General features: G+C 47.9%; 1 protein-coding gene across 3 annotated transcripts; it reads left to right on the top strand.

Annotated features, from left to right (window-relative positions):
* On the top strand, positions 1-4,483 carry LOC127317019 (pentatricopeptide repeat-containing protein At1g20230). Of its 3 annotated transcripts, none has more exons than XM_051347541.1 (3): positions 1-2,046; positions 3,870-4,042; positions 4,125-4,483. In XM_051347541.1, exons 1-2 carry the CDS (start codon positions 65-67, stop codon positions 3,928-3,930), a joined length of 2,043 nt encoding a protein of 680 aa, XP_051203501.1. In that variant the 5' UTR covers positions 1-64; the 3' UTR covers positions 3,931-4,042; positions 4,125-4,483. The 3 variants fall into 3 exon arrangements, with proteins under 3 accessions (XP_051203501.1, XP_051203508.1, XP_051203518.1); XM_051347548.1 differs by having other exon boundaries at positions 3,870-4,036; XM_051347558.2 differs by lacking the exon at positions 4,125-4,483 and having other exon boundaries at positions 1-2,096; positions 3,870-4,026.
* The last annotated feature ends 7,043 nt before the right edge of the window (positions 4,484-11,526 follow it).

Raw genomic sequence — 11,526 nt, forward strand, 5'->3', positions numbered from 1 at the left:
CGTTGGATCTCAAGCGAACAGATCAGGTGGGCACCGGATCGATGTGGCTCCGCGCCATTCGCCAATGTCTCACTCTAACACCCTTCTCCACTTCCTCCGCCACGTCTCCTTCCCGCCGGACCCTCACCTCCTGCCCTCCGCGCTCAAGTCATGCCCCGCCAGGCCCCTCGCCCGCGCGCTCCACGCCGCCGCCGCGGTCTCCGGCCTCGCGGAGGACCCCTTCGTCGCCTCCTCGCTCCTCCACACCTACCTCCGTCTCGGTGCCCCAGCTGACGCCCGCAGCGTGTTCGACCGAATGCCGGAGAAGACCGTCGTCGGCTGGAGCGCGCTCATCGCGGGTTTCTCCGCGCGAGGGGACGCCGAGGCCGCCTGGGGCCTCCTGGACCGGATGCGGAGCACCGGCGTCGAGCCGAACGTGATCACCTGGAACGGGCTGGTCTCCGGTCTGAACCGGAGCGGCCGCGCCCTGGACGCGGCCACGGCGCTCGTGAGGATGCACAGCGAAGGGTTCTTGCCAGACGCCACCGGCGTCTCGTGCGCACTCTCCGCGGTCGGGGATGTCAAAGATGTCTCGGTCGGCGAGCAGGTGCACGCGTACGTGGTGAAGGCCGGGTGCAGGCAAGATGCCAGTGTGGTCACGGCGCTCATCGATATGTACGGAAAGTGCGGGCGCGCTGACGAGATTTCCCGGGTGTTCCACGAGTCAAGCCACATGGACGCCGCTTCCTGCAGCGCTCTTGTCGCCGGGCTCTCTCGCAACGCCCAGGTCTCCGAGGCGTTGCTGTTGTTCGGGGAGTTTGTGAGCCGAGGAGTCGAGTTGAACGTTGTGTCCTGGACCTCGATCGTCGCCTGCTGTGTGCAGAATGGGAAAGATCTGGAGGCGGTGGATCTTTTCAGGAAGATGCAGTCAGAGGGGATCGAGCCAAACGCAGTCACGATACCCTGCGTGCTGCCAGCGTTTGCCAATGTTGCGGCTCTGATGCATGGCCGGGCAGCGCACTGTTTCTCTGTTAGGAAGGGGTTTCTTCATGACGTTTACGTTGGCAGCGCGTTAGTGGGCATGTATGCAAAGTGTGGCAAGGTCAGGGACGCGAGAACGATCTTTGATGCAATGCCGTGTAAGAATGTGGTTTCATGGAATGCGATGATTGGCGGCTATGCTATGCACGGGGAGGCTGCGAATGCTGTGCAGTTGTTCCGTATGATGCAAAGCTTGAAACTGAAGCCCGACCTAGTCACGTTTATCTGTGTCCTTGGTGCTTGCGGCCAAGCTGGCCTGACGGAGGAGGGGCGTCGCTACTTCAGTGAAATGCAGCAAGCACATGGCATTTCCCCTAGCATGGAGCATTATGCGTGTATGGTTACTCTGTTAGGGCGAGCTGGAAAGCTTCAAGAGGCATATGATCTCATCAATGAGATGCCATTTGAGCCAGATGGTTGCATTTGGGGGTCCTTACTTGGCTCCTGCAGGGTTTATGGAAATGTTCACCTGGCCGAAGTTGCAGCAGAGAAGCTATTTGAACTAGAGCCAGAGAATGCTGGAAACTATGTCCTGCTTTCCAACATTTATGCATCTAAAAAAATGTGGGACGGGGTCAATAGGGTGAGGGATGAGATGAAGAATTTGGGATTGACGAAAGAGAAGGGTTGCAGTTGGATTGAGATCAAGAACAAGGTGCACATGTTGTTGGCTGGTGATAATTCACACCCCATGATGGCTGGAATAACTGAGAAGCTAAATCAGCTTGCCATTGAGATGAGGAGGCTGGGCTTTGCACCGAGCACAGATTTTGTCCTGCATGACGTGGAAGAACAAGAAAAGGATAATATCCTCGCTGTGCACACTGAGAAGCTGGCTGTTGCATTGGGCCTCATAAGCACAAGTCCAGGAACACCCCTTCGGGTGATAAAGAATCTCCGGATTTGTGGCGATTGCCACGAAGCAATGAAGTTCATATCATGTTTTGAGGGGAGGGAGATATCTGTTAGAGACACTAACAGGTTTCATCACTTCAAGGATGGAAAATGTTCTTGTGGGGATTTCTGGTGATTTTTCCTGCCTTTCTTTCCTGTTGTTGTGCAACTTGGTGTAGAAGGTGAATGAGCATCCATGTCCCCTACCTTACGGTGTTCTTTCGTAAAGCACCATTATCTGATGTTTCTAGAAGGAGAACCCTAGGTTGTTAAACCTCATGTTTCATCCAAATACAGATTTGCCATCACAATAAGGTTTAATTTCCTGGTAAAGTTCTTAGTTATATATGGCATTTGTTTTTGCGTAACTCCATGAATTATGTAGTCCTTCTACCTTCATAGTTCGGAAATATGTTTGATGGAGCAGGAGTATTTCCATCAAAGAATTTCAGTTGAACGTGGAGTTGATTTTAATGTTGTAAAAGTACCTTCGATGGATCATTGATTAAAATGTTTATTTCCATGCAAGTGATACACAGCAGCTTTTGTAAGATGCAACAAATAGAGAATAAAAAGGAAAGGCATCTTTCTGTTATATTACTGCAGGTTACTTTGTGTCTCTTGTTTCATCATAATAGCTATTCAAAGCCATCGCTAGCACGGACATATACAATAATATACGTGCAGGAACATGCATATTTATTATATTTTGTACTAAATGTATTTGGTCACCATGATTCTTGTGATATCTAATTATTTGTAGTTTTCTCTGACAAATTTTCATATGTAAGGATAAATCTCATTGGTGGCAAAAACATATCAGTAAGAATTGTATCGTAAAAATGGTGCATTAGCCAGGTGTAAGGATTGTATCATTGGTGGCAAGAACATATCAATAATTTTGTTAAGCAGGTTATATCATAGTTGTAACGAAAAGCCATCTCCTAAAAATTCAAAACAAATTTTAATATTAGGATAGATCTATATTTTTTTCCGCAAATGAACATCTTCACAAGGAAGTTCTATTTACTTTTATGATAGTGATGGACATGGTCTGGAAAACATCAGATGCTTCAGTTTACACCTTTTACTTCCTGAAGAAACTCTTACCTTGCATCAAGTTAATAGCATCTTCAGTTGTGTGTTTTAATATTTTTAACACAGCATGGTATTCACCAAATGATTGATCCATGTTCCAAGTTTTTGTGCCTAGATTCTTCTAGTTGTTACTCAGCAAGTGCTGTTATGAGCATGCCATACTGTTGTGCAGCCATGACCCAAAAGACGCTGACAAACCTCTTCAGGAAAGCTTATACTTCATAAATCTCTTCATTCAGCTTTTATGGTCTCTATCCCTCAACATTTGAACTAGCTCGTGCTTGCCAAATTCTGTTAATATTCTCCTTTTGACCAGCTAGTTAATCTTGTCTCTGAATTTACATAGGCTCTCTTGATTTTGATGGATTGTTCTAATATAGTAAGGGTTCTTAAGCGGGATGAGAGAATCACATTCAACTAGTGGTGAGACCTAGAGATAGGTTCGAAAAATTATACTGATCAAGCAGCTTGTTAGTTAGATAGCCTTCATCGGGTTTCATATTTTTGACAAACCAATTTTTTTTTGGGCAGTAGAGAGTTTTTTGTACATCTATCACTTGCCCACTTCGTTGGCACCCTCCTCCCATATAGTTTCTTCAGGAACAAACAAATGTATGGCAGTTTTACCTTGCCTCGGTTGGCTATGTAATTATCTCAAAAATTCTGGATATCCCTTGTGAAGCTTCCAAAAAAGCATTTGGGCTTTTACGAGACATGTATTCTAAATTCCCTGTTATCCTTGTCGTGTATTTTTTACGGTTCTTCTTTTCAGAAATGGGCTAAACTACAGTACATATGTCATCCTAATGTCTAACATGTCTTGCTGATTTTCTCATTAGCTGCTGATTTTGTAACAGTGGCATCATCCTTCCCAATGAAACCTTTGGATCAGGAGTTTTTGTGCTGAAATATTCCTGAAGCACCCAAGGAGGCACAATGAGTGACTCAATTCGATAAAAGAAGTGGTGCTCCCAGTTTGGCGCGGATCTGAAATAAATATCTTGTGATTGCTGCTCCTTGATTGGTAATAGTAAGTTATTCACTTTGCCAGAAATGCTTTCGACAAAATATTTTGGTATTGTTTTGAGTCCAAGCATTTTCGGTGTGAACAGAGCTGTTGCTACTTGTTGTCCTGCATGACGTGGAAGAACAAGAAAAGGACAATATCCTCGTTGTGCATAGTGAGAAGCTTGCTGTTGCATTGGGCATCATAAGCACAAGTCCAGGAACACCCCTTCGGGTGATAAAGAATTGCCGGATTTGTGGCAATTACCACGAAGCAATGAAGTTCATATCATGTTTTGAGGGGAGAGAGATATCTGTTAGAGACACTAACAGGTTTCATCACTTCAAGGATGGGAAATGTTCTTGTGGGGATTTAAAGTGATTTTTCCTGCCTTGCATTATAGTCTGTACAACAACTTGGCATAGAAGGTGAATGAGCATTCACGTCCCACTACCTTACGGTGTATATTATTTTCATGAGGTAATTGGTTAAGTGCACCATATATATACTTAAATAAAGTATATAAAAGTAAGAAAACAAAATCCAACATGAGGACTTCTGGATTACATAGATAGCCAAAGAAAAGTTAACTCTTATGTTATGCGATGTCTGCAGTTGCAATTTCAGTTTTTAATACCATATGTTGCTAGTTTCTTCATCAATCTAAGTTTTTAGCTAATCATTCTGATTTACAACACACCATTATCTGCTGTTTTCCCAAGGTGAACTTGCATTTAACTTGGCACGCACCATGGTCCTCTTCTTGAGTTAGTTGTTTTATCCAGGGACAGATTTGGCATCACAGAAATGTCTAAGTTTCTACTCAAGTTCTTTGTTATATATGTCATTTGTTTTTGAATAACTATATTAATTTTGTAGTCATTCAACCTGCAGAGTTTGGAAATATTTTTGATAGAGTACTTCCATTGAAGAATTTCAGTTGGAACTTTGGAGATGATATTAATTTTGTAAAACAACATTCATGGATTTAAGTTTGGCGCGGATCTCAGATAGATATCTTGTTATTTACTATGTTTTATATTAAGTTTATTGGATGAGATATCTAATATATTAAGTATTCTCGGACAGGCCTAGAAATGTAAGGATATATCTTATTTTGAAAGAATCTTCGTCAAAAGGTCGCGTTAACTAGTTGTACAATTTTTGTCATTGGTGTCAATTGTCAAGGGCATATCATTGTAATTTTCTTAAACGGGGCATATCATAGCTTTAACAAAAGACCATCTCCTAGGAATTAAAAAAAATAAAAAACGCTTCCTCCGCCCCAAATTAACTTACGCAGATTTATCTAGATACGCATGTCTCTAGACCTGGCCTGGCTCAGGATGCTGATGAGAGCACCAAACCAGGGGGCTTCGCTGATGGATTGGTGGTTGCAGCCTTGCAGGCGTAGTTGGAAACACCCAGACCCTTACGTAAGGGCCTCGCTTCCGCTGCCCTGTTCTCGCCATGGCTGATCTGGAAGCAGCGGAACGGAACGAATGCATCTTTGAAGGTGCACAGCCCTCCGTCCGCAACTTGGTTGCCAGAATCAAAGAAGCTGCCCTTTGGGCTAGAGCAGGTGCCAAGGGGCTCAGGGTGGTTTTACCATCGACCTGGGACGTTCACTAAGCAACATGTACCGTCTCTTGTACCATGACTCCTAGGAGAACTGTAAAACTCTATCTTTTCAATGAAATAAAACGCAGAAGGCTTTTGCGTCTTCACGAAAAAAAACTGTGACAACCTCTTCAGCACAGCTTATTCTTCATTTACCTCTTCATTTTGCCTTTACGGTTTGTATCTCTCCACATTTTAACTAGCTCATGCTTGCTAGATTCTATTGTTATTCTTGTTCTGACATTCTATCAGATCTTGTCTCAGAATTTGTGGCACGGTCTTTTATGATTTTGATGCATCATTCTACTAAACTAGGGTTCTTAAGTGGGATAAGATAATCACATTCTATAGTGTTAATGTGTGACACCTAGAGATATACTTCAAGAATTGTACTGATCAAGCAGCTTGTTGTAAGATATCATTCACCATTTGTAGTTAAATTAATGTTTCTGTACAGTAAGTTCTTAATGCTATGTCTTTTAACCAATCGTAGCTAAATGGCTTGTCTTCTCATCTTATTAGAAGAATATTATGTTAAACTATCCATGTAATTAGTTACATGATTGATCCATTTGTTTTTGTTCTATTTATGGGAAGCCATTTATTGATTTCAAGCCATAGAGGTTTTTCTTCTACATCCATGGTCCCTTGGCCAAAAAGCAGATGAAATATGTTTCATACAGAACAAATACATGTCCTTTTACCTTACCCTGTTCACAATATAATCATCTTCAAAATCAAAGCTGCATTACACATGTCATCTCAATCTCTAAACATGTTTTGCACACTTTCTAATGAGCTGCTTATTTTGTGACAGTGATGTCATCCTTTGTAATTAAGCCTTCCTGTCGGTTCCGGTGTTCAAATATTCCCAAGCACCTGTGGAAGCACAATAAGTTATAAGTGCTCTTCTCAGTTTTAGTAAAAGGAGTGGTGCTCTTAGTTTGAATGAATCTCTCAATGCAGCATTGATTGTGATCGCTGCTTCAGGATTTTAAATAATGATTATTTGATTTGCTAGTAATGGATTTGAAGATTGCACCCACCGGCAACATGTGGACTGGGCGCCGATTGGATGTCTGGCAGCGAGCAGATGGTCTCCGGATTCCAGCAGGTAATTGACTCCTCGGTTAGCTTCGTATTTTGATTCTCGTCAGCGAGCTATGCAATTCGATTTGGATATTTTTTTTTGTTGCGGCAAGCAAATGATCTAGTAATCCCTACAGATTGAGTAGAGTAGATCAGATCAGATGGATGAATTTCACATCCATTTACACTTGAGATGCAAAATCCATCCATTCTAGCATGACGTCACACCGCGCATGTGGCCGCAAATTCCATGCACCTACATGTAGCAAGATGTTACTTCTTCATCCACGGGTCGCGTGAGGCGGCCGCATGCCATCAGAGGAACTCGACAGCACATGGGAGAGGTTAACTCCACGTGACAAAAAAATTCTGTGGATATGTGGCAATTTCCAAGAAAAATGAAGTTCATATCATGTTTTGAGGGGAAGGAGATATCTGTTAGACACTAACAGGTTTCATCACTTCAAGGATGTGAAATATTCTTGTGGAGATTTCTGGAAATTTTTCCTGCCTTGATTTATAGTCTTTACAACAACTTGGCGTAGAAGGTGAATGAGCATTCATGTCCCACTACCTTACAGTGGATACTTTCCTCATGAGGTAATTTTTTATGACATGTCTTCATGAGGTAATTGGTTAAGGGCAACATATACTTATATGTACCGTTCTTACCCTTCTGGTACCCAGTTTACTCGTCTCTTCTGTATCTCCATCCGCAACACATTAGTATACAATCAGCTCTCTTCTTGCTTAACCTTAATCAACACAACTAATTGTCACTTCCCTCATGACCACAATCACAAATTTCATAGGTCATGCTTGCTTCAATTTCCACGGAGCATGGTAGTGAGCAAGATTTTTGGTTGGGGTGGGATTGCACAGTCGAACAAAAACAAATTGATTAATGGTAGCTCTCAAAGCTAAGCAGCTTCAACACCTTTGTTTGTGGGTCGATGCAAAGAAAGAGAAAAGTTGAAGTCTGAGTTTTTTTTTTTTTTTTTGAGTTTGTACGCCCCATTCTGCAGTCCAAGTTTGGACTGCCTCCATACTCCGGTGCACCACCTATTCTGGCTGTTGTTCTTTGTCTTTCCAAAAATGGCGGTCATTCTGTTTATAAGTTTCACATCTTGTAGGCAAGGATGCTACATTCAGGCAGTGGTGTCTTGCCTCGCAGTCAGACACAACTTCCTGGCACAATTGCGACAAGCCAAGTGGAGGATAAAACGAAAGGGAAAGTTCGAGAAGTGGCGAACAGTTTCCTCCCGATACCTCCTACTCGTATTTCTCCCTTCATTCCATTCCCCATGCACGTTCCATTTTTGCCACTCGGCACCTTCTAGCTTTGCTTCACCATGTGGCAAAGACACCTTTTACTTGTTCTGGCTGCGGCAAGATGATTTCCACGACGTGGTCACCGCGGCATGGAACTCTGTCAGCAACCCTGACCCGTTTCAGCGCCTCTGGCTGCGCTTACAAGCCACTGCCAAGGCGCTCACGAGCTGGAGCGCCCGTACCATGGGTAGCGTTCGGCAAAGGATGGCCATTTGCCGGGAGGTGATCGCAAGATTCGACAAAGCCCAGGAGGATCGCCTCCTCACGCTGTTGGAGCGATGGCTACACCAAACCCTCAAGGTCACCTACCTGGGACTGGCATCCCTCGAGCGCACCATCGCCCGACAACGATCTCGCCTCGCCATGCTCAAGGACGGCCATGCTCAAGGACGGCGACGCCAACTCCGCCTACTTCCACCAGCACAGCTCCTTCCGCCGGCAGAAGAACCGTATCTACAGCGTCCTCTCTGATGGCCACGTCCTCACGGACCACAAGGACATGGCCGAAGCTGCGTTCGCGCACTTCGACGCCATGCTTGGCACAGACAGCACGAGGGACATCTCCCTTGAGCTGCAAGAGCTGATCACGCCCTCGGAGAACCTGCAGGACCTGGACGCTCCTTTCACGGAGGCAGAGATCTGGAGCGTGATCAAGTGCCTCCCCGCACGAAAAGCTCCCGGGCCCGACGGATTTACCGCGGAATTTCTGCGCGCTTGTTGGAGCACTATCAAGGACGACATGGTTCAAGCCTTTGCGCAGATACACGCGCTCCGCGGCTTCCATCGACTCAATCAAGCGCTCCTGACCTTGCTCCCCAAGAAGCCCGACACGGCAACGATGGGCGAGTACAGGCCCATCAGCCTGATCCACCTCGTGGCCAAGCTCGTCGCCAAGACGCTCTCGCTCCGCCTCGCCCCCAAGCTCGACGGCCTGGTCAGCAAGAACCAGAACGCATTCATCCCCGGACGCAGCCTACACGACAACTTCATCCTGACACGGCAATCGGCACGCCTCCTCCACCAGCTGCGACAGCCAAGGGTGCTGCTGAAACTCGACCTTTCCCGAGCCTTCGACACCCTCTCCTGGCCCTTCCTCTTTGAGGTTTTGCGCCGGTATGGATTCCCCGACAAGTTCCTCGACTGGCTAGCCCTGCTGTTCAGCTCGGCCAGCACGAGAGTGCTGATCAACGGCGAGCCAGGACCGCCAATTTGGCACCGCCGCGGGCTACGGCAGGGAGACCCGCTCTCCCCGCAGCTGTTTGTGCTCGCCGTCGACGTGCTTGGGCGTTTGATCGGGCGCGCCACTGACTTGGGCATCCTCCAGGAGCTCCACCCTCGCCGGCGCGTCCCCGAGATATCCCTCTACGCCGACGACGTCGTGCTCTTCTGCCATCCGACCCACGCCGACACCGCCGCCGTCAGGGAGATCCTGCTGCTGTTCGGGCGTGCCTCCGGCCTGCAGGTCAATTACAACAAAAGCGCCGTTGCGCTTATCAATGGCGAGGAAACTGACGCGGCGATCGTCAGTGCCGGCCTTGGCTGTACCATCGTCACAATGCCCATGACCTACCTGGGCATTCCGCTAACGATCAGACGCCCAACCTGTGCCCAGCTGCAGCCCCTGGTTGATCGCATCGCCGCCAAACTTCCCACCTGGAAAGCCCACCTGATGGACAAAGCTGGCAGGCTCAAATTAGTCAAATCCGTCCTCTGCGCCATCCCGCTGCACCAGCTGCTCGTCTACGCGCCGCCAAAGAAGACGCTCAAGCTCATTGAGAAGATCCAGAGAGGATTCCTCTGGGCGGGCCGCAAGGAAGCCAACGGCGGAAGATGCCATGTCAATTGGAGCCGGGTTTGCCGCCCCCTCGAGTATGGAGGCCTCGGTATCCAGAACATGACCAAATCTGGCCTTGCGCTGCGCCTCCGTTGGCTCTGGTTCAGTCGAACCGACGCGACTACGGCATGGCAAGGGCTTGACCTCCAGTTCTCCGCTGAGGAACAAGCCCTCTTCTTCGCCTCCACCACCATGAGCCTCGGCGATGGACGCACAGCGCGGTTTTGGGAGGATCGCTGGATCGACGGCAAGTCCACGCGCGAGTTGGTGCCACACCTATATGCCTGCATCCCCAAACGCCAGCGTCGCTCCACTACCGTCGCTCAGGGCCTGCATGATCGCTCCTGGGTACGCGACATCCATGGTGTCCTGGGCATCGAGGAAATTGGAGAATATCTGATGCTCTGGCGAAGGATTGAGCAAACCCACCTATCTGATCAGGCAGATTCCATGGTCTGGAAATGGACTAGCAACGGCGTCTACTCCGCCAGCTCCTGCTACAAGGCCACCTTCCATGGATCCGTGCGCTGTGATGCCTGGCAGCTAACCTGGAAGACATGGGCGCCCCACAACATCAAGCTCTTCCACTGGTTGGCGCATCTCGACCGATGCTGGACGGCCGAGCGCCTGCAGCGCCGTGGATTACCGCATCATGCACGCTGCTTACTTTGCGACCAAGACATGGAGACGATGCAGCATCTCATGATCGGCTGCGGCTTCTCCAGGCAGGTCTGGTTCGACATCCTCGCCTGGCTACGCGCTACTTGCAGGCCACCTGACCACGACGACACGCTCATCTCCTGGTGGAGCCAGGCCAAGCAGGCAACGCCCAAGGCCATGCGCAGAGGACTGGCCTCGATGTCGCTGCTCATACCCTGGATAGTCTGGAAACAGCGAAACGACTGCGTCTTCAATGGCGCGGCACCATCCATCAACGACGTCACCGCCAAGATACGGGACGAGGCTAACCTATGGGCCAGGGCCGGCGCATTAGGCCTGCGTGCCATTCTGCCGAGCACCTGGGATGTGCATTAATCTTTTGATGTCCTTTTTGTGCCTGGGTTGTAACTTCTAAAAAACCTTGTTTTTTTTGCGAAAATTCCACCGATCTATTAATAATCATCAACAGTAGTACAAAGATGCCTAAAAGTAATAAAAACTACAAAAAGGTCATTGGACCACCTAGCGACGACTACAGACACTAGCACGAGCCGAAGGCGCGCCGCCGTCCTCGCCCCTCCATCACCGGAGTCAGGCAAAGCTTGTCGTAGTAGAGCTTGTTGTAGTAGACAGACGGGAAGTCGTCGTGCTAAGGCCCCAAAGGACCAGCGCACCACAGCAGCAACCATCGCCAATGATGATAACCGTAGATCGGAAGAGACTGACCTGAAACCACACAATCGAACACGAGAGACGACCAGATCTCGGGAGATCCGCCGGACACACAACTCCACACGCCCTCCGCCGATGCTAGATGCACCACCGGAGCGAGGATAGGACGGGGAGGACCTTATTCTGACTTCAGGAAGTAGCCGCCGCCTCACCATCCCGAAGAATACACCGATAATAAACTAAACGAAGAACTGAAACCTTCCCGCCGGCGAGAGGCTGCGGTCCGCCACACCTCCAAGGC

Source organism: Lolium perenne, chromosome 1, assembly GCF_019359855.2.
Source record: "Lolium perenne isolate Kyuss_39 chromosome 1, Kyuss_2.0, whole genome shotgun sequence".
Classification (NCBI taxonomy): Eukaryota; Viridiplantae; Streptophyta; class Magnoliopsida; order Poales; family Poaceae; genus Lolium; species Lolium perenne.